The following is a 24392-nucleotide window of genomic DNA, read 5'->3' on the forward strand; positions in this document are numbered from 1 at the left end:
AAAGTTTTTCATAATGTTCCCCCTTCTTATGGTTTAATGTTTTATTCCATGACAATGGTAATTTGTGTCTTCTCTTTTTTTCTTGTGATCTGTGCAGCTAGAGATTTACCAATGTTATTGATCTTTTCAAAGAACCAGTATTTGGTTTCATTGATTTATTCTGTATATGTTTATTTTATATTTCATTGATTTCTGTTCTTTATTATTTTCTTCCTTCTACTTATTATGGCTTTAATTGTTCTTTTTCTGTCTTCCTAAAGTTGGGAGCTTAGATAGTTTATTTTGGGTTTTTCTTCTTTTGCGCTACAATAGCAGAGTTGATTAGGTGTGCTAGATGCATATGTCCAGCAAAGCCTAAGATATGTACTTTCTGGTCTTTAACAGAAAAATGTTGCCAACCTTTGCTCTAGGGGCTATAATATGCTTATAAGATGCTCTTTATCTTAACTCAATCAGGAATATTATAATCTTACAACATTATATTTCTATTTTACTGTTCTTAGTCAATTGTTATGTATCTGTTATGTCTATATACGTTTTAACCCTACAATACTGTGTTATAATTTTTGCCCTGAAATATGTATCTTTTAAAGAAGAGATGAAAACAATATGCCTACCTATTATATTTACCACAAATTTACCATTTCTAGTGCTCCTCATTTCCTCTAGATCCAAGTTGCCATCTGGTGTCATTTCCCCTCATGTGACTCATGACCCCCACTGAAAAGACCCTCATTTTACCTTCTCCAAAAAAAATAAATAGTCTTTTAGAGGAGTTAGGGCAGGTCATTCACCTGGCTGAATGAAGTGATGTAGGGGATTTGAAGATCTACCTCTTTTTTCAAACAGATTTTCAGTCAAACTTCCTTATTTTGCTCCTTCTATCCCCACTTACAGAATTCCATGGTGGTGTGTTTACTCCTCAGACTTTTGCTGATTGTGGCGTATCAGTTATGTGTGCTGCCAGTCTAGGATTCAGCTTTTTTGTGTGTGTGTGTGTCTCTGTCCTTTACCACTCCTCTATCTGCTTTCCAACTTCCAGATTTCTAACTACACTCCCACTGTCCCCATCCTGGTGGATTTTATGCTCTTTTAACAAATCTCGTTACTTGTTGTTTTAGAGGATTAGCAAAAGTACATACCTGACTTTGATATTCTCTCTTCACCTAGAAGTCCAAATACATTTGCTTACTTTTAAAATATAATGTTTGCATTTGTCTCATTTTAATTTTTATTATAGTTACATTATTTTTATTTACTACATTAAACAAATTACCAAAATCAAAGTATACTGTCTAGTTTCTTTCATCTGTGAGGTTAGAAATACTTTTTTATGCTATTACAACCCTAATGGAAATCTGTCAATTTAGTTTTTATTTTACAAATTAATTATATGGAAAAATATGAAGAAAAAATATTCTTGAAGAAATTTTATATTCTTTTTTGGCAGTTAATAGTAGGGTTCCTACCCAATAATGACCTTTACAATGTTTGCATATTTTAAGGTTATGTAATGGAGGAATGGTAGGTGGAAGAAAAGGTTAGAAAAAATTCATTACCAATTAGACTCATGAGTATAATAATCATTTTTGACATCTCATGAACTTAGGCCTTTTTTATTTGTTTAGTTATTTTAGCTTCTATTTTTATATCATATTGTACAAATTAGTGGTAGTATATGAATAACTCATCACACTGCCATTTTCTAGAAATGCACTTGAAATATCCCAGCCACCAAAGCCTTGTCATTAGATCTTGCCGTTAGATAGTCTTCACCAAATTATTCGTAGGAATCTGTGGTTCCTTTTTCCTTCTTTTTCTCTCACTGTCTCCATCTCTTTCTCCCCCTTTCCCTCTCCCTTACCTTTCTGCCTTCCCTTGCTCCCTCCCTTCCTTCCAAATACTATATCAAGGTGTCCTAATAAAGATATTGGCAGGATTCAAACTGGACAAAATTTAAGGTCCGAGGGCCCCTGCCTTTCTCCTTTCATCAGCATCATACTGCATTTTGTTGTTGGGTATATGGTTTGATGTGCCTTGATCATTTGCCTTTATGTCTTGCACACCCGTTAACTAGCATTCATGGCTAGAAACTGGCCCAGTGCAGATGCTGTTCCATTCTCAAATTCATAACAAATCACCTTTCTTAAACTTTTAGACTAAAACTATAACTGAAAGTTTGGAAGGGGCAAGGCTTGAGGAAATCCCCGTTTTTGTTTAATGTGCATTACTAAACAGAGTTAGGAGACCTGCATTATAAAAACAACAATTAACATTTTGGTATAATATCTCATTTAAACTTCCAATTATGCAAGAAACAGCATTCTCCCTGTTTTACAGACGAGGAAACAAACACCAAAAGGGCATTTAATTGCCCCAAATTACTTGCTGCTAAGTAGGAAGAGAACTTGAACCCAGTTCTTTCTATTTCAGACTCCCATGCTTTTTCCAGGATGCTTTTTGACCTCCTTCCCATCCTGCCTCTGACACTACTTAGGCAAGTTCCTGGAAAGAAAAAGTGGTAGGCACACTAAACCTTACCAGATCAGAGGAGTTTGTCATTTATTTGGAAAGATTTTGTTTGAAGTTTTCAGGACATTGTTTTAATAAATTTAGAAAGCCTCCAATATTAATACCTTGACACATAAGCTGTTTCTCAAATTATAATAAAATTCATTAACTTGGAGAAAAATTTTTCTCTAAAAATAAGATCATGATATATGGGGTGGGGGAGGGTGTTGTGTGTACATTTTATAGTTTACAAAACATTCATTCTGTCATCACAGCACTTCTAAAGATAGCTATTGTATTTATGGAGAATGAGGTTTACATTTAAAATGGGCAACTCTTCTCTTTGAATTGTTTAAAATTTTGATAAGTATTTCCAAATTGCCCTCCTAAAAGATGTTACCAGTTTACAACAGTGTATTACAACCTTGTACCCTTGCCCAAACTGGGTATATCATACCCTTTCGTATTCTAAACCACGCAAAAATGATCTTGTTTAATTTACACTTTGATTTTCAAGTGAGTTTTCACATCTCTTTTGCATGTTTATTAACCATTGGGGTTCCTTTTTATTTGGTTATTTGGCTCTTTAAGATTGATTTGTAAGAGCTCTTTGGACATATGGTTATTGATCCTTTGTCTATTTTATTTCTTCCAGCCTGTTATTTGTCATTTATCTTTGTTTATGGTCATTCAACAAACTTAAATTTCTAATTTTTATGGAACTTTTCAACTAGGAACAAATTTCTCTACATTTTTTCAATTCCTTGTTTGGGCTTACAATTATTTTACAGTTTTCATCTCACATTTCATAAATTTATTCCTATGTGGGTTTTTTTTAACATGTTTTCATTTTTTATTTTAATTGTAATCTGAGTAGGTTTTTTTTCTTTTAGTAACATTTTCTATTTGGTTACTAGGAAAGTAATGTGTGTATGTTTGTGTGTCTTGATATTTATCTTGTAACTGCCCAACTTTCTAGCCTCTATTGTTAATTCTAGTGGTTTTTCAGTTGGTTATCTAAATATGCTATTACCTTATTTGCAAATTATGATCATTTTTCTACTCTTCTTCTCCTACTATTTATGTATATGTGTGTATGTATGTATGTGTGTGTATTTATCTTGTAGACTTGACTAGGACCTCCAAAACATGTTACATAATGGTAATACTAGTGACTCTTGTCTTGACCCTCAATAATAGGAATGTTTCTAGAGTTTAAATATTAATTACATTGTTAACTCTTTTCTGATACATACTCTTTCTCTATTTAAGGAAGTTTGCTTCTATGCCAAGTATAGGAAGTTTTTTTAATCAGGAACAGATATTTGCAGACATATTTTTATCTTTTTAGGTATTATTATAGTCAAGTAAATGAATTGATTTTCTTATGTTGAACTTTTGTTGTTTTCCTGAGACAACATTTTTAGTCATTTTATTTACATAAAAATTTGACTTATTAATATTTTATATAGGATTTTTACATATACACATACATATGTATGTATATATGTAAATAAGAATAGCCTATTTACCATTTTTATGCTACCTTTGGTTTGGGTATTAAATTATGCAATTAGATTACATATTGGATTATGGTTTGAATATTAGATTATGTAAGCTATGTGGATTTAATTATCAGGCTTTCTATCTTTTTAAAAAATTTTTTAATTTAATTTTATTTATTTTTTTATACAGCAGGTTCTTATTAGTCATCAATTTTATATACATCAGTGTATACATGTCAATCCCAATCGCCCAATTCATCACACCACCATCCCCCCACCCCGTGGCTTTCCCCCCTTGCTGTCCATAGGTTTGTTCTCTACATCTGTGTCTCAACTTCTGCCCTGCAAACTGGTTCATCTGTACCATTTTTCTAGGTTCCACATACATGTGTTAATATATGATATTTGTTTTTCTCTTCCTGACTTATTTCACTCTGTATGACAGTCTCTAGATCTATCCACGTCTCAACAAATGACCCAATTTCGTCCCTTTTTATGGCTGAGTAATATTCCATTGTATATATGTACCACATCTTCTTTATCCATTCGTCTGTCGATGGGCATTTAGATTTCTTCCATGACCTGGCTATTGTAAATAGTGCTGCAATGAACATTAGGGTGCATGTGTCTTTTTGAATTACAGTTTTCTCTAGTTATATGCCCAGTAATGGGATTGCTGGATCATATGGTAATTCTATTTTTAGTTTTTTAAGGAACCTCCATACTGTTCTCCATAGTGGCTGTACCAATTTACATTCCCACCAACAGTGCAAGAGGGTTCCCTTTTCTCCACACCCTCTCCAGCATTTGTTGTTTGTAGATTTTCTGATGATGCCCATTCTAACTGGTCTGAGGTGATACCTCATTGTAGTTTTGATTTGCATTTCTCTAATAATTAGTGATGTTGAGAGCTATCATGTGCTTCTTGGCCATCTGTATGTCTTCTTTGGAGAAATGTCTATTTAGGTCTTCTGCCCATTTTTTGGTTGGGTTGTTTGTTTTTTTAATATTGAGCTGCATGAGCTGTTTATATATTTTGGAGATTAATCCTTTGTCCGTTGACTCGTTTGCAAATATTTTCTCCCATTCTGAGGGTTGTCTTTTCGTCTTGTTTATGGTTTCCTTTGCTGTGCAAAAGCTTTGAAGTTTCATTAGGTTCCATTTGTTTATTTTTCTTTTTATTTCCATTACTCTAGGAGGTGGATCAAAAAAGACCTTGCTGTGATTTATGTCAAAGAGTGTTCTTCCTATGTTTTCCTCTACGATTTTTATAGTGTCCAGTCTTACATTTACATTAAACTCCATTTTGAGTTTCTTTTTGTGTATGGTGTTAGGGAGTGTTCTAATTTCATTCTTTTACATGTAGCTGTCCAGTTTTCCCAGCACCACTTATTGAAGAGACTGTCTTTTCTCCATTGTATATCCTTGCCTCCTTTGTCATAGATTAGTTGACCATGGGTGCATGGGTTTACCTCTGGGCCTTCTATCTTGTTCCATTGATCTATATTTCTGTTTTTGTGCCAGTACCATATTGTCTTGATTACTATAGCTTTGTAGTATAGTGTGAAGTCAGGGAGTCTGATTCCTCCAGCTCCATTTTTTTCCCTCAAGACTGCTTTGGCTATTCAGGGTCTTTTGTGTCTCCATACAAATTTTAAGATGTTTTGTTCTAGTTCTGTAAAAAATGCCATTGGTAATTTGGTAGGGATTGCATTGAATCTGTAGGTTGCTTTGGGTGGTATCATCATTTTCACAGTATTGATTCTTTTAATCCAAGAACATGGGATATCTCTCCATCTGTTGGTATCATCTTTAATTTCTTTTATCAGTGTCTTATAGTTTCCTGCATACAGGTCTTTTGTCTCCCTAGGTAAGTTTATTCCTAGGTATTTTATTATTTTTGTTGCAGTGGTAAATGGGAGTGTTTCCTTAATTTCTCTTTCAGATTTCATCATTAAGTGTTATAGGAATGCCAGAGATTTCTGTGCATTAATTTTATATCCTGCAACTTTACAGATTCATTGATTAAGCTCTAGTAGTTTCCTGACGACCATCTTTAGATTCTCTCTATAGTACACATCATTTACAAACATTTACATAACATCTACATTTCAATTTTACTTCTCTTTTCAATTGTATTCCTTTTCTTTCTTTTTCTTCTCTGACTGCTGTGGCTAGGACTTCCAAAACTATGTTGAATAATAGTGGTGAGAGTGGACATCCTTGTCTTGTTCCTGATCTTAGAGGAAATGCTTTCAGTTTTTCACCATTGAGAATGATGTTTGCTGTGTGTTTGTCGTATATGGCCTTTATTATGTTGAGGTAGGTTCCCTCTATGCCCACTTTCTGGAGAGTTTTTATCATAAATGGGTGTTGAATTTTGTCAAAAGCTTTTTCTGCATCTATTGAGATGATCATATGGTTTTTCTTCTTCAGTTTGTTAATATGGTGTATCGCATTGATTGATTTGCATATATTGAAGAATCCTTGCATCCCTGGGATAAATCCCACTTGATCATGTTGTATGATCCTTTTAATGTGTTGTTGGATTCTGTTTGCTAGTATTTTGTTAAGGATTTTTGCATCTATATTCATCAGTGATATTGGTGTATAATTTTCTTTTTTTGTAGTATCTTTGTCTGGTTTTGGTATCAGGGTGATGGTGGCCTCATAGAATGAGTTTGGGAGTGTTCCTTCCTCTGCAATTTTTTGGAAGAGTTTGAGAAAGACGGGTGTTAGCTCTTCTCTAAATGTTTGATAGAATTCACCTATGAAGCCTTCTGCTCCTGGACTTCTGTTTGTTGGAAGATTTTTAATCACAGTTTCAATTTCATTACTTGTGATTGGTCTGTTCGTATTTTCTATTTCTTCCTGGTTCAGTCTTGGAAGGTTATACCTTTCTAAGAATTTGTCCATTTCTTCCAGGTTGTCTATTTTATTGGCATAGAGTTGCTTGTAGTAGTCTCTTAGGATGCTTTGTATTTCTGAGGTGTCTGTTGTAGCTTCTCCTTTTTTCATTTCTAATTTTATTGATTTGAGTCCTCTCCCTCTTTTTCTTGATGAGTCTGACTAATGGTTTATCAATTTTGTGTATCTTCTCAAAGAAGCAGCTTTTAGTTTTATTGATCTTTGCTTTTGTTTTCTTTGTTTCTATTTCATTTATTTCTGCTCTGATCGTTATGATTTCTTTCCTTCTGCTAACTTTGGATTTTGTTTGTTATTCTTTCTCTAGTTCCTTTAGGTGTAAGGTTAGATTGTTTATTTGAGATTTTTCTTGTTTCTTGAGATAGCCTTGTATAGCTATAAACTTCCCTCTTAGAACTGCTTTTGCTGCATCCCATAGGTCTTGGATCATCGTGTTTTCACTGTCGTTTGTCTCTAGGTATTTTTTATTTCCTCTTTGATTTCTTCAGTGATCTCTTGGTTATTTAGTAACATATCGTTTAGCCTCCATGTGTTTGTGTTTTTTACGTTTTTTTCCCTGTAATTCATTTCTAATCTCATAGTGTTGTGGTCAGAAAAGATGCTTGATATGATTTTAATTTTCTTAAATTTACTGAGGCTTGATTTGTGACCCAAGATGTGATCTATCCTGGAGAATGTTCTGTGCGCACTTGAGAAGAAAGTGTAATCTGTGGTTTTTGGGTGGAATGTCCTATAAATATCAGTTAAATCTATCTGGTCTGTTGTGTCGTTTAAAGCTTCTGTTTCCTTATTTATTTTCATTGTGGATGATCTGTCCATTGGTGTAAGTGAGGTGTTAAAGTCCCCCACTATTATTGTGTTACTGTCGATTTCCTTTTTTAGAGCTGTTAGCACTTGCCTTATGTATTGAGGTGCTCCTACGTTGGGTGCATATATATTTATAATTGTTATATCTTCTTATTGGACTGATCCCTTGATCATTATGTAGTGTCCTTCCTCGTCTCTTGTAGCATTCTTTATTTTAAAGTCTATTTTATCTGATATGAGTGTTGCTACTCCAGCTTTCTTTTGATTTCCATTTGCATGGAATATCTTTTTTCATCCCCTCACTTTCAGTCTGTATGTGTCCCTAGGTCTGAAGTGGGTCTCTTGTAGACAGCATATAGATGGGTCTTGTTTTTGTATCCATTCGGCAAGCCTGTGTCTTTTGGTTGGAGCATTCAATCCATTCACGTTTAAGGTAATTATCGATATGTATGTTCCTATGACCATTTTCTTAATTGTTTTGTTTTTGTTTTTGTAGGTCCTTTTCTTCTCTTGGGTTTCCCACTTAGAGAAGTTCCCTTAGCATTTGTTGTAGAGCTGGTTTGGTGGTGCTGAATTCTCTTAGCTTTTGCTTGTCTGTAAAGCTTTTGATTTCTCCATCGAATCTGAATGAGATCCTTGCTGGGTAGAGTAATCTTGGTTGTAGGTTCTTCCCTTTCATCACTTTAAATATGTCATGCCACTCCCTTCTGGCTTGTAGAGTTTCTGCTGAGAAATCAGCTGTTAACCTTATGGGAGTTCCCTTGTATGCTATTTGTCGTATTTCCCTTGTTGCTTTCAATAATTTTTCTTTGTCTTTAATTTTTGCCAATTTGATTACTATGTGTCTTGGTGTGTTTCTCCTTGGGTTTATCCTGTATGGGACTCTCTCTGCTTCCTGGACTTGGGTGGCTATTTCCTTTCCCATGTTAGGGAAGTTTTCGACTATAATCTCTTCAAATATTTTCTCGGGTCCTTTCTCTCTCTTTTCTCCTTCTGGGACCCCTATAATGCAAATGTTGTTGTGTTTAATGTTGTCCCAGAGGTCTCTAAGGCTGTCTTCATTTCTTTTCATTCTTTTTTTTTTTTCTTCTGTTCCGCGGCAGTGAATTCCACCATTCTGTCTCTCAGGTCATTTATCCGTTCTTCTGCCTCCGTTATTCTGCTATTGATTCCTTCTAGTATAGTTTTCATTTCAGCTGTTGTATTGTTCATCTCTGTTTGTTCTTTAATTCTTCTAGGCCTTTGTTAAACATTTCTTGCCTCTTCTTGATCTTTGCCTCCATTCTTTTTCCAAGGTCCTGGATCATCTTCACTATCATTATTCTGAATTCTTTTTTTGGAAGGTTGCCTATCTCCACTTCATTTAGTTGTTTTTCTGGGGTTTTATCTTGCTCCTTCATCTGGTACATAGCCCTCTGCCTTTTCATCTTGTCTATCTTTCTGTGAATGTGGATTTTGTTCCACAGGCTGAAGAATTGTAGTTCTTCTTGCTTCTGCTGTCTGCCCTCTGGTGGATGAGACTATCTAAGAGGCTTGTGCAAACTTAGGCTTTCTGTCTTTTGTCTTTGGAAAATTTTATCAACAAAGGAGTAATCTATTTCTGTTTCTTGAAGTTCTGGTAGACTACACTTAAGAAAACATTTTAGGGAGTACTAAGGGGAGATCTTTATTGCTTTTTCAGTTTATTCTGTTGAAGGTTATTGGTCTATATGGGTTTGTTCATTCATCTTGAGTCAAATTTTAATTATTTGTATGTTCCTTCAAAATTGTTCATTTCAGTCACATCAGTAGTTCTCAGAGTGTGGTGTAGGGACTACTAGGCGTCCTTGCAAGAGGTTCATAAGGCCAAAAGTATTTTCATAATATATATAACTTATTTGCCTTTTTCATTCTCATCCTCTCAAGAGGATACAGTGGAGTTTTCCAGAGGCTACATGATATGTACTATTGCAGCAAATTGAATGAAGAAGCAGATATGAAAAAACAGCTATCTTTTATTAAGATGTAGACTGAGGAAATTGAAAAAATGTACTGCATTGCCATTCTTCTAATTATTTTGTTTGAAAAATATAATATTTAAAAAATGTTATTTATGTTAGCATGTAGTAGATTTATTACTTTGTTATCAATTTTAGATGAATTAATATTTAAAAAATTTTTAGTTTTAATTACTAATATTATAAATATTGATAGATATAACCAACATAAACAAAACCTATATCAGGTTCTCAAAAATGTTTAATACTGTAAAAAGTCCTGAAACCAAACTGTTTGAGAACCACTGATCTAGATTTAATAATTTAATTTTTTTGAAAATGCATATACTTATCAGCTATGTTTCTTGAAATCTTCTTTGAATAGAATATTCTGCCTTCTGCCTTATGGGTATGTTTATATATATATGTGTGTGTATATATATATATATATATACGCACACACACACACATACACACATATATATATATACACATACATATATATATCTGCATCTGTACGTACACAAACATATTTGCTGCATCTTTGTTTTTTACATATTTATTGTGTGTCTCTTCATGTGTGCTTGTGAGCAGCACCCCAATGTAGATAGAAGAACTGGCCCACTTGGTATTTTGGATCTTCTTTGTGGCTGATTTTGTCCACGGGCCATGTTTACAGAAGTGACTTAGATATGTGAAGTGGCAGACTTCTGATGGTCAGCCTGGATGAAAGGCATGGAGTTCCTGAGCTGTAGCAGGAAGAGTGGGAGGCTCTCCCAGGGAAGTTGCTATCATAGGCCAGCCTCATGCTCTGATGGTTACATTGGATTTCTTGAAACCCATATTGTGTCCAAGGAATCCAGAAAACTCCCTAGACTGAGTCTGCTATGTACAGGATCCTGGCCACTATGAATCCCATGGTCCGTACTTTCCTGGGGCCTGCAGTCTATGCATGCCAGCTGTCTATCGTCAGTGTACTCTCTTCCCCAATCCCATCAAACTGGACTATTTGATCTTCTTATCCATGATGACAGTCTAGAAGCCTCTGGCTCTGAAGGCCAGTGCCTGTGGAGATGTACTGCAGGGCACAGATGAGATGCCTGGGCCTGGTACCTCCTGCCTGCTATCTGTGCACTGGGAGTTCCTTCTTGGAAGGGAATAATCCAGCACAGTGAGGCATAGGATTACAAGCCAAGACCTAGGACAGGGTTTTAGCTGTTAAAGCCTCAACTTATTCTTTCAGCAAAAGGGCCAAGGACGGTTGAACAAGGGTTAGTTTGAAGGCATTGAGATCCAAGACTGGAAAAGACCCTAATCCTTCTCCTTGCTTTACCTGTCAAAATCATTTCCTTTATCCAGAGGCAGGTTGAGCAATTGCTTGGATTTTTACAGTAGCCTCCTAAAAGCTGTCCCTGCTTCCATGCTTGTCCCCTACCACTTTAAAAAGTAAATCAATTCATGTCCTTCCTTTGCTTACCCTCCTATGTCTCCCCATCTCCCTCGGAGTAAAATCAAAGTCATTTAATTGCCTACAAGGTCCTATACTGGCCCTGCCCTACCACTGCACCTTAGTTCTTTGACTTCGTCACTTTATACTTGTTCTCTTTCCTGACTGTTCCAGCCACATTGGACACAACAGGCACGCTTCTGCCTCAGAGCCTTTGCATTGCTATTCTCTCTGCCTAAAATATTTCTCCCTCAGATATATGTATGGCTTATTCCCTCACCTCCTTCATATCTTTTTTTCCTTCTCAGTGAGGCTTTCCCTTACTACTCTGTTTAAAATTGCAAATTGCTCTTCTTCCATTCCTCTTTCTTGTTTTACTTTTCTCCACTGTATTTATCATTTCTCATTGCATTTATCACATAAAACAGCATGTGATTTGTTTACTTATTTTGCTTGTTTTCTGTTTGACTATAAATTTTTTAAGGACAGGGATTTGTGTCTGTTTTGTCTACTAATGTATACCTACCACACATGGACACACAATGTTATTTGTCATTGACTATGGTCGCTCTGGACCATATCCAGCATGTCTTACCCAGGTTCCCAGCAGCAGCAGCAGCAGCAGTGGCAATTTATATCTATCCAATGATAAGAGTAAGAGGAAGAAAGGGGGAATGGGAGGAAGGAGGTCTTTCCTTCTCCTCAGCTCCCCAGGGACCCTCATACTCTTTTTTTTTTTTTTTTTTTTGCTGAAAAAACACAAAACCTTTGAGGTTGAGATAATATCCTTAGAGAAAGAGAGAGAAAATTACGTTCCGCAGTAAATAACAGTATATTCTATACTTTTTAACATGTTATATAAAAAGAGCAGAAAATTAGAAAAAGAAAACCCTTCCCTGCACACGTGGTTCTAGTCCCTTTTTCATTTCTAATGGTGTTGGTCTATGCTAAGGTTCAGTAAATGCTTTTCACGCTTTTTTGCTTATGTACCCTTCTCCAGCCCCAAAAGAATTTTTTTTTTTAAATGGTCATCCTGTATTTTTTTGTTTGTTTTTTAAGTGTTATTTATTTATTTATTTATGGCTGTGTTGGGTCTTCATTTCTGTGCAAGGGCTTTCTCTAGTTGCGGCAAGTGGGGGCCACTCTTCATCGTGGTGCGTGGGCCTCTCACTATTGCGGCCTCTCTTGTTGCGGAGCACAGGCTCCAGACGCGCAGGCTCAGTAATTGTGGCTCACGGGCCTAGTTGCTCCGCAGCATGTGGGATCTTCCCAAACCAGGGCTTGAACCCGTGTCCCCTACATTGGCAGGCAGATTCTCAACCAGTGCGCCACCAGGGAAGCCCCCCAAAAGAATTTTGAGAAACTATGTACTTCCTTACATACTTTAAAATTGACATCAGAAAATTTTCACTGTAAGTTTAAATGACAGCAAAGAATATTGCTTTTAAAAATGTTTCCATTGGGGCTTCCCTGGTGGCGCAGTGGTTGAGAGTCCACCTGCTGATGCAGGGGACACGGGTTCGTGCCCCAGTCTGGGAAGATCCCACATGCCGCGGAGCGGCTGGGCCCGTGGGCCATGGCCACTGAGCCTGCGCATCCGGAGCCTGTGCTCTGCAACGGGAGAGGCCACAACAGTGAGAGGCCCGCATACTGCAAAAAAACAAACAAACAAACAAAATGTTTCCATTGGAAGATATTCACAGGTGAAATTGTTTGAGATTTTCTTTTAATAACTCCCGCCCACCTCCCTCTTAAAAAGAAAAAAAGTAATAGAGATAGATAAAACATGTTTGGCAAAATGTTGATAACTTGAAGCCAGCTTGAAGGATACATGGGAATTCGTGTATTATTCTTTCCACTTGTGTTTGATGTTTTGGTTTCTTCCTTTCATGTTAGAGATTTTCTTCAAATGACTAGTGATCTCTGTCCATTCATTTAAGCATAGAACATTAAAAGGTGATTGAAAGTTATGTGTGTATGGTGTGGGATGGTGGTGCTTGTTGACTGGGTTTTATTGGAAGAGAACAGGTAGTAAACTGACTTTTTGTAAGGAAGGACCATATGACATTATCTGAAAAATTTCCCTCAAAAACCATCCAGTTTATCCAGAGAAGAATCCTCTAAGCTCCCATCCAGAAAGATATAAGCTTGGCAGCCTGAGTACCCAGAGCAGGGTAGGAAAGGGGGTTGCAGGTCTCTGATCACACTGTAAGCTCTCACTGACCCCTCCTGCTTTCCTTGCAGGGTTTCACTCCAGCTGTCCTCTTGCCAGGGGCTCCTTAGTGCAGACACCTCTAGTTTAGTTTCTCAGAGTATAAATCTCCTATTGCTTGGTGTCAGGGAGGAGGTTGGGAGTCTATCCATTCTTTATACAAGCCTTCAGCTATTCCTCTTCTTTTTAGCCCATGTTTCACCCTCTGTTGTCTTAGGTCTCTGGTCCTCAGCTTTGCAGGGCTTGGAGGAGCAAGCATCTCCCTTTGCTGAGACTGAGGGATCAGCTTCCTGGACTCTGCTACTTTCTACTCCTGCATTCCCTTTCTGTCACCTATCAAGAGTTGGGATGATGAGTATTTTCTTGTTTCATTGTAGATGGAGTTTCTTTTTCTGTTTCTCATTCTCCTGATTTTGCAATGATTTTCCAGTGATTTTCTGCTCACTTCCAGAGAAGTGAGCAGAAAGGGCTTTTTTCCACCATCTTGAAGCCAGAAATCTGATTATTTTATAATATTCTTTTAGTATATTTAAAAAGTAATATCTAAAAATTAATTTTTAAAAATGCAATAAATAAATCCTTATCCCTAAGAATACATTTAGTGCAAATCAAGTTCAACACATGGAATGATGCCAGTCTTGTAATTTTTCTGTGATAATTTCGAATAATTTTTAAATAATTCTCTTTTTAGAGTTCTTGAGTTATTTATTGAAGAGACCTTTTTCAACAATTAGTAGGTTCTCAGCAACTAACAATTAGTTTGTCTCCTTGGTATTCCAAACCTTAAAATTTACTTTAAACGCTGTTTTTCTTGTTAGTTGTCTTGAAGTAAAATTGTATTTATGACTATTGACGTTGAGCTAGTTGATACATTGAAGCCTCTTCAATCTGCACATTCACTTCACATTAACCAGTATTTCAGTGAGGATGCTAGTTCTCTAAAACCAAATTCTAGAAGGAAACACGTTTGCACTCTCAGCCACACCCAGTTGCTAACAGATATTTGTTGAGATGTCTCTGTTTCACTGATGTTTTGAGCTCTAGAATTACCTGAAATTCAGTTGCCGGGTTATCTCCTCATTAGTATATGACACTGAAGGACAAGACTGAACCGTATCTGTCTTTATTTATGTCTGTCCCAGAGCCTTTCATTCATTGCAGCTGTTATGTCTTTTCTGTTCCTTCTCTCCCCCTGCACTCCTACCCCATCTTCCCACCCCCATAGAATTTCCTCTTGTGATTATTGCCACTCAAGTCCTTCAGAGGTAGGCAGACATCAGCATCTAGACTATTGGAAAATGAAATAGAAATTCTCCTTCTTCAAACTCACAAAATGGAAATAGGAATCCTCTTGGGAACTGGGTCAGCAGAGCTGTACGTAAGTCGGCTCTGCAGACTCAGTCTATCTTTGCTGACTTGTCCTTGCTTTTCTCCTCTTGCCTTGTCAAAAATAACATGTTCAACCTTTTTAATGCTATCTAAAGCTTTTTATTGCCAACAGTGGTAGGAAAAGCTGGAGTGAGAAGGTCTTATGTCTGGCTTCATTTTCTTTTTTTCTCAACCCTGTGGAGAAAGATAATGTAGAGGATTGGGGTGGGTTTTTAAATATGGCTAACAGAACATTTATTTATCAAAAGAGACATCCAGACTCAGTGTGTTAGTTTTACATCACAGGTCTGACATCTGAGATTCTGGGGAAAAGAAGAGTGGCAGGGAGGTGACGGTGGTAAGGAGACATGGGGGTAGCTAAGTGGAAGAGTCTAGAGGGGTTCTAGGAGTATATTCTCGCTACCTCTCTTTCTGCCACCACGCCTGACACCAAACCTGACCCAAGGTGAGGAGCAGGCAGATGTTCAAAGTGTTTCAGACTGCAGGGTGGGGAGGAGGAGAAGGAAACCTTAGGCAGTTTTGCTGGGTGGGAAGAGGGAATAAGAGTTTCTATTGTTACTAACATCATTATCGAGCCTAGTTCCCAACTGACTATTTGTATGCAAGAAAAATACATAAGAGTGTGTGTGTGTGTGTGTGTGTGTGTGTGTGTGTGTGTGTGTGTGTGTGTGTTGGGAGAAGAAGAAAGAGCAGGGGATAGTACTTCTAGCTGCCCACACAACTATTGTCATTTCCCTGTTGGTGCACATCTATATTTGCATTACCCTTGTAATTATAAATGAGTCCAAGAGATGTGTAGGATTCAAAAGACTTCAGAGTTTTAAGGGCATTAGTGGTAATTTAGAAACCCCAACACCACTGTCGATCACCAAGTCCCACTGGCCTGTGTCTTTATTGCCTCTTAGAGCTGCCCCCTCCTCTCCATTCCTACCGCCACTGCCATATGTGTTATTTCTTACTTGAATTACTGCTTTCGTTTACCAAACATCTTCATTTCCCTTAGTTCCCATCTTCTTCCTCTCATTCCCACTGCAACCAGAGTGAGCATTCCTGATGACGAATGTGACCATGCTACTCCACTGCTTAAAATCCTTCTGTGGCACCATATTGCCTTAAGTGTAAAAATCTAAACCTCTTAGCATGGGTACACTAGTTCTATGATCTTAGTCCTGCTTCCTCCTTTGCACTTTGCAGCCACACATCCCCAGCTCTGTAGGGACCACTAACCTTTAGTTCCCAGAACCTTCCTGATGCTCCGTGACCTTTGCACAACAGTTTCCTCTGTTTGGAATGACTTTCCCCGCTCTTCACCCAGTTAATTCTCAATCCCTGATTCTTCAGAGCTCAGATTAGGTGTCACTTCTTGATAACTCTAATGCCAAGGCTGAGCTGAGGATGCCCTAAGTGTCCACTCAGAATATGTCCTTGTCACAGCCCCCACCATTCTGTATTTTTATTTGTATTAATATTATTAATCACTATTGTGGTTTTATTATCATTTTACTTACCTTTATTCTCTCCTAGTTCACGAGTTCCCTTATGGGCAGAAACTAGTCTTTCAGGTCTGTTTTCTCAGTAAAGATATCACCACATAGGAGGTACCCCCCAAATAATGAAGTGTTGAGCCACTTTATCTTATAGTTGAGAAACCAAGACTCAGAGAGATAAGCCACCTTGCAAAGTGCTCACACAATATTTAGAGCCTACCTTTTAGTCTAGTGTTTGTTTCCTTCTGTCAGGAATTACAGACTCAGGTGTCTGTAAGGCCCAGATAGGCAACAAATATGAGAAAAGTGGATTGTTTTTTTTACAGTCATTCTGACATTTTTCTGAACATATGCCTGTTTCACACTGTATTTTCCCATGTATAATAAAGAAATATTTTTGTACAAGAAATACTTTATTTTTCTCTTAAGCTACTGCATAAGAAAAACGATAGTGTGAAGATGATGGTTATATTGTGACTTGATCAATTATAGAAGATCAAATGTGCTGCCATGGGAATTTGTATACACATAACGTGGCACTTCATGTTATGGTTTCAATCTTTGGTTTCATGCCCTAGCTTGGCACTCAAAATCTGCTGACCTTTCCAGTTTCATCTCTAGTCATTGAACCCCTACTCACATTTATGTACACACATACATACCCCAAGCTCCAACTTTACTGAATTGTAGTTCCCCAACGTGCCTTTTTTTCTTTTTATTGAAGTGTAGTTGATTCACAGTGCTGTGCCAATCTCTGCTGTGCATGACAGTGACTCAGTTTTACATGCATAGACATGATTTTCTATATTCTTTTCCATGATGGTTTATCCCAGGAGATTGGATATAGTTGCCTGTGCTATACAGTAGGACCTTGGTGTTTATCCATTCTAAATGTAATAGTTTGCATCTACCAACCCCAGACTCCCAGTCCATCCCTCTCCCTCGGCAACCACAAGTCTGATCTCTATGTCAGTGAGTCTGTTTCTGTCCTGTAGATAGGTTCATTTGTGCCATATTTTAGTTTCCACATGTAAGTGATATCATATGGCATTTGTCTTTCTCTTTCTGACTTACTTCACTTAGTGTGATAATTACTTGCATCCATGTTGCTGCAAATGGCATTATTTCATTCTTTTTTATGACTGAGTAGTATTCCATTGTATATATGTACCAAAGCTTCTTTATCCATTCATCTGTCGATGGACATTTAGGTTGTTTCCATGTTTTGGCTATTGTGAACAGTGCTGCTAATGAACATAGGGGTGCATGTACCTTTTTGAATTATAGTTTTTTCTGGGTATGTGCCCAGGAGGGGATTGCTGAATCATATGGTAATTCTAATTTTAGTTTTCTAAAGAACCTCCCTGCTGTTCTCCAGCAGTACAACTTACATTCCCACCAACAGTGTATGAGGGTTCCCTTTTCTCCACACCCTCTACAGCATTTGTTATTTGTAGACTTTTTAATGATGGCCATTCTGACTGGTGTGAGGTAGTACCTCATTGTAGTTTTGATTTGCATTTCTCTAGTAATTAGTGACGTTGAGCATCTTTTCATGTGCCTATTGGCCATCCATACGTCTTCTTTGGAGAAATGTCTATTAAGGACTTCTGCCCATTTTTCAATTGGGTTGTTTGCTTTTTTGTTGTTGAGTCGTATGAGCTGTTTTTATATTTGGGAGGTTAAGCCCTTGTCGGTCGCATCATTTGCAAATAATTTCTCCCATTCTGTAGGTGGTCTTTTCATTCCTTTTATGGTTTCCTTTGCTGTGCAAAAGCTTGTAAGTTTGATTAGGTCCCATTTGTTTATTTTTGTTTTTCTTTCTATTGCCTTGGGAGACTGACCTAAGAAAATATTGGTACGATTAGAAAATGTTTTGCCTATGCTCTCTTCTAGGAGTTCTGTGGTGTCATGTCTTATGTTTAAGTCTTTAAGCGATTTTGAGTTTATTTTTGTGCATGGTGTGAGGGTGTGTTCTAACTTCATTTATTTACATGCAGCTGTCCAACTTTCCCAGCACCACTTGCTGGAGAGACTGTCTTTTTCCCATTTTATATTCTTGTCTCCTTTGTTGAAGATTAATTGACGATAGGTGTGTGGGTTTATTTCTGGGCTCTCTATTCTGTTCCATTGATCCATATGTGACAACATGCCATTTTTAATTCCTCCCCTTCTCTCTCTGTTCTTCCTTCCTTCCACCTCTGCTTGAATCAGCCTCAATCCCTGGCCTTACTGTAATCCACTCTCATAGTTTGGTGCTGGATGCACCCCCAGCTCAGAACTCTATGAGTTCTGAAAGCCATTCCCTGGACTTCGCTGGTGGCGCAGTGGTTAAGAATACACCTGCCAATGCAGGGATCACAGGTTCGATCCCTGGTCCAGGAAGATCCCACATGCTGCAGAGCAACTAAGCCCCTGTGCTGCAACTACTGAGCCTGCACTCTAGAGCCCGGAAGCCACAACTACTGAGCCCGTGCACCAAAACTGTTGAAGCCCGCATGCTCTAGGGCCTGCGGGCCACAACTACCGAACCTGCTTGCTGCAATTACTGAAGCCCACACGCCTAGAGCCTATGCTCCGCAACAAGAGAAGCCACCGCAACAAGAAGCCCGTGCACTGCAACATAGAGTAGCCCCTGCTCGCCACAACTAGAGAAAGCCCGCGCACAGCAACAAAGACCCAACGCAGCCAAAAAAAAAAAAAAAAAAAAAAAATCCATTCCCAGGCATAGAGTTTCCATGATATGTGTATACAGGTATATGCTTGTGTGTGTGTGTCTGTATGTCTGTGTATGGCCAGAGTGCACAAGCACTTTTAGCAAGCACGTTATTCAACTGCCCCATTTAGCAAAGCTGAGCCCAGGATTAAATTCTGTGGTTTCTGAATTTTCAGGAGGTGACATGCTGCCTTTGGTATCAAATTTGATTAAACTTGATAACTTTAATGCCATTTGGTTCTGTTGCAGAGGAAGAATTAAATTGCTTACTCTAGAGAATGAATTTTTTCCACTAAGGAATAGAACATTTATTAAAATTATCTTGGTGACTGAAAGGGGGAAATGTACTTCTTTTTCCTCAGCAGAAGCAGGTCCAAGGCATTATTAGTGTGTGATAAAAATTGAATAATTGAGCAACACTGACTACTTTGGGATTCAGGTTTCCAGCCCCTGCTGTGTGATTAGTTCAGTCCAACTTGCTGGCATGCTTAAGCAGGGAGCCTGCAAAGGATTAGGAAGGAAAAACCCTTTAACAAATCTCAGGTACTGAAGACATTTGATTTAATTTTACATATTACACATGGTAATCTGGTTTCCCTTGGCAACCTCCAGTTCTACCCTACTTTATAATCAGAAGATGGCAGGTAGATTACAGACTTGATGGCATCATCTGGAAGTGACCATAGGGAACAGAGTTTGCCTCAGAAGAGGAGAGAAAAAGGTCAATATAAAAGGACAGAAGAGTCTGAGTTCCCTTAAAAAAAGGACAGATAGTTCTCTATAGCTCAGATACCCATGAGGGATTCATTGATGAGGGAGGTTCCAGAACTACTTATAGCAGAGCAGTTTGGGACGTGAGGGAAAGGGATCCAGCCTTTTTAGTCTTTAAAGGGATAATAATTTTATTACTTGTGAAATACAGATAAGGTTTTAATTCAAAAATGACAGTAATAGTTACCATTTATTAAGTACATTCCAGGAATCTTACTTGGTTCTTTACATACATAATTTCATTAACTCCTTATAATATCTCTGCAAGGGGAGTATTAATATCCCTTTACAGATGAGGAAACAAGTATTTATTGATCTGTTAAGTAAAGTATGGAGGCTGAAGGAAGGTGGGGTAACATTGAATACAAGGTTTCAACCTTAGTCGATTTATTTATTTTATTTTATTTATTAATTTTTTTTTTTTGCGGTACGCGGGCTTCTCACTGCTGTGGCCTCTCCCATTGCGGAGCACAGGCTCCGGATGCGCAGGCTCAGCGGCCATGGCTCACGGGCCCAGCCGCTCCGCGGCATGTGGGATCTTCCCAAACCGGGGCACGAACCCGCGTCCCCTGCATTGGCAGGCGGACTCGCAACCACTGCGCCACCAGGGAAGCCCTATTTTATTATTATTTATTTTTTTCTATGATCTCAAAGTCCTATAAGTCTTAATAGCCCCTGTTACAAAACAGTATACTAAGTAATGTCCATTAATGATGACCTTTAGCCATCCAGAAAAATTTAAATTACAATCATCTTAGTCTAACTCTCTTATTTTATACATTAGGAAACTGAGTGCCAGAAATCTGGTAAAGCCTAAAGCCAGGTCTTCTGACAACTCATAATTTGTGTATTACACCATGCCCATGCACTTTCAGAGAGGGCTTGAGTAAATGGAAGGCAAGAAGGAAGGGGTCTTGCAGCGCTATAAATGGTATTAGTTTGAGCTAGCAAAGTAAACAAAACTAACAGATCGGAAGGTACTGATGAGACATTTAGGCATTGGGAACAGTTCTAGTTCTTACCTAGCTAGTGATTAATTTATTCTGCTTGGCTCATGTCTGAACAAAGTAATGCACCTAATGTTTCCAAATGATCCTAAGTCTTTAGCAGTCTCTGGTGCCCCACCAGCCACTTGAAGTTTAAAAGGACAGGGTTCTACATATGCACGACAAAAGCTGTCTCTCTCTCTCTCTCTGTCTCTCTGTCTCTCTCTGTCTCTCTCTTTCTCTTTGTCTTTGTCTCCCTGTCTCTCTCTCTCTGTCTTGCTCTCTCTGTCCCTCTCTTTCTCCAGGTCTTGAAGTGGATGTGACTGGCCATTTTTGTGACATATAGAAGCAGAGACTACTTATGGCATTTTATTGACTTACACATGTATGCCTCTGTCATGTTCACAGGATGCTGTATATACGAGGCAGGCCATGTATTACCTTTCTTTAAGGTGAAAGCTATGGGAGTCAATGGCAAACTGAGAAATCTTAGTGTCACACACTTACCATGCAAAGCATTTTATATGAATTTCACTTAATCCTCATAACGACCATGACTGTGAATGTTATTGTTTTCATTTTAGCAACTTTTTCAGTTTTTTATTAATCCTTCCCAGAACATTCTCCCTAGCATTTAATTATGAGAATTTTCAAAACTATATTAAAGTTGAAAGAATTGTACAGTGAACACCCATATACCCACCTAGATTCTATACTTGTTGCTATTTTTCTTTATTTGCTTTATTATATACCTATCAATTTATCCAGCTACCCATCTTAGTTTTTGTTGTATTTCAAAGTGAGTTATAGACATTAGCACATTTTACTCCTAAACACTTACATGTGGATATCATTAATTAGCGTTAAAAATGTTAGCTCTATTAAAAAAACAAAAACAAAAAACTGAGGCCTTCTTTGGGGACATAGTATGTACTCCTCAATCACTTTGAGCTTTCCCCTATGAAATAGTAAGATATTTTTTTTAAAAAATGTAAGCTACCCATATTAAAAAACACTTGTAACTCATTAATGAGAAATAGAAATCTGTGGGGAGGAGGGTTATACCACTGTTGAATTCGTAGGCCACAGCAAGCCAGCACTACAAAGTGGCATCTTACCTCACTTCTGATTTTAAATGAGATTGAGGTCATTGCCGAATTTCTGAACACTAACTCCTCTCCTAAAAAGGAGAGTTTGATTAGCAAATTACTTAGGCAGTTCACTAATGATATTGGAACCAAATTTCAATGAACATTTTTTCCCTTTTCTTTCTGGGTGTGACTAAATTGCCTACAGCATGCTGCATGGTTGCTGGTAAAACAGGAAATGGGGTAAGTAATTTAGGTAGGGAATTTTTGCTACCCTTTAAATATAAGCTACCTGATTCTTAAAGTACTTTTACTACTACTATCTCTTTTTTTAGAGGGAGTTCACTAGCTGCTAGAGAAATTGGCACAAAGAGGAAATTTTTATTGTATATATATAAGGTGTTAACCTTGTTTAATTGGTTTATTTGCACAGCATATTAGTAGTCTATTAAAGCAGACTCATTTTTTTTTGGTAGATTTATCATGAATGTAAATGCATGTAGTTTGGCAACTTATTTTAAAGGAACACATTTTATACTAATCTTAGAAACTAAATTATAAAACTAATTATGCTATAAAAGATACATAGTAAAGTCCTAGTTAAGGCAGAACAACAGTGAGTTTATACATAGATAAGACATAGAAAACATAGGTCCACAATCCTTTATCTGAAACCCTTGGTGCCAAATGTGTTTTGAAATTTAGAATTTTTTAGACTTTGGAAATGTAATGCAGTATAAATACCATATAAAATATACCCATCTCCTCCAGGGTCTGGGGTAGTACTATATAATCAAACATTAATATTTCTGCAGTGAAATATATGAATAGTCACAATAAATTTGATAAACAAAGTCTAAATAAATAGCCTCACATGTTCAAGTCAGAGTTTGGTTGTCAACTGAGTTAAGGAAAAATTCTTTAATTTCCCAGAGCTTTCTGGATTTTGAAATTAAAAATTTTATACCAGTATGAAAAGGACCATGTGACTACTGGAGTTTCCTGTGTACTCTGGAAAGAAAACCACAGAGAGAAGTATAAATTTCTGTATCAGAATCTCATACTTGGTGTTTTATAGAAAATTAGTTGATTTGGCTTTTTTGTGTATGTTGTATTTCACATCTGCATTTTTAAAAGGGTAATAACCACATATTTATTAAAGGTTTGGGGGTTCTGTTCGGTTATGTTAAGTTAGTCTCAAATGCTTGTTATTCTGGCATAATAAAATTTGGTCCTATGTTTGAGAAATTTGTTAGCATAGTCAAGTCAGAGCATGCTATTTTTTAAATGTTTCCAGTTTCCATCTACCTTGCTTGCTGTTGTTATTTCTTATTGAAGTATTTTAAACTAAGCTTAGTTCTTCCAAAAGATCCTGATCAATATAGGGATACTAGAACAGAAAAAAAATATAGAATAGTAGTCTTTTCTCTCAGTGTCCCTAGTTCATTCTAATATCAAAAGGTTGTGGAGGAATTGCCGTTAAAGAATTGATTCAAGGAATTTAGGAAAAAATGTTTTGGATATTTTGGTTCATGTTTGCTTTAGAATGGTTATCCTGTTGTATCTATAGCAAAAGTGATCCTAATTGATATCCTCATCATTAGTTATCTAACAGAGGAAAGAGGGAAATGCAGTTACTAAGTATTAAATTGGTACTGAATTTACCTTAATGACTACTGATTCCTCTAAAGGACCATCAGCCATAAGCTAAGGACCTTTGTGAAAACATTCACCCTAAATTATATTAGAAAAGCTATTAGCCACATTCAACTTGCAGGATTGAAAATTTGGAGTTTTAAGTATTTTATTTTTGCCTTAAATGTGAGGTTAAGGTTTCCAAAATGTCTCTTAACCCTTTCTTATAGCTCTTTAATCTGGAAGGAAAAAATACCTGTAGTTGAAGTTTTTAAACTGGATTAACGTGCTTTAAATGTTTTTCAAAGACATGAGGGACTTAAAGTATCAGTTTTCTTAAATATATAATGAGTAATGTTTTAATCCATTTTTAGGATTGGCTTTGGCTACAATCCTTTGTACTCTCTAGAGTCTAAACAATTTTTAAAGGGTTTTCCATTCTTGTGTTTTCTGTTTCACCTTTTTGTTCTTTAAAATATATGGTCATCCCTTAATTATTTACTTTTCAACTGCGATGCTATTTTATGCAAATATCATTAGTTAAACTGTTGATATAATATCAAGATAGTCTGAAAATTTCTAAAATGTTTCTGATAGAGAACTAGGAACGGTTTATGAAGCTAAAACGCTCAGTGTTTGAATAATTTCTTAAGTGTAAAGAAGTAACTTAATTTTTTTGTCAGATGTAGGGCTTATCAGAGTATTTCATTGTTAAACCACAATCCCAAAGCATATGAAAGCATTCTGTTTAACCAGTTATTCTCAGCTGGATAAGAATGGGTAGATCAACTATTTCTTAATTTGCATTTTTAGAGGGACAGTGGTCTTTATGTGTGTGTGTGTGTATGTGTGTGTGTGTGTGTGTGTGTGTATTTAGATCAATTAAGTTTAGCCATTAGCTAAATTATTTTTTGTTTTCTACCTGTAGTTCGTAGTG

The 24392-nt window shown here is 37.0% G+C and overlaps 1 protein-coding gene across 2 annotated transcripts in view; it reads left to right on the forward strand.

Moving 5' to 3' along the window:
• PUS10 (pseudouridine synthase 10) overlaps positions 1 to 24392 on the forward strand; it is a 66778-nt gene that overhangs the window by 17125 nt on the left and 25261 nt on the right. For both annotated transcript variants that reach the window (XM_079721210.1, XM_079721211.1), the window contains one exon: positions 22029 to 22063. In XM_079721210.1, the coding sequence (XP_079577336.1) occupies positions 22029 to 22063 (35 nt within the window). The remainder of the gene's footprint in view (positions 1 to 22028; positions 22064 to 24392) is intronic.

The sequence above is a fragment of the Hyperoodon ampullatus genome, assembly GCF_949752795.1.
Source record: "Hyperoodon ampullatus genome assembly, chromosome: 15".
Lineage (NCBI taxonomy): Eukaryota > Metazoa > Chordata > Mammalia > Artiodactyla > Ziphiidae > Hyperoodon > Hyperoodon ampullatus.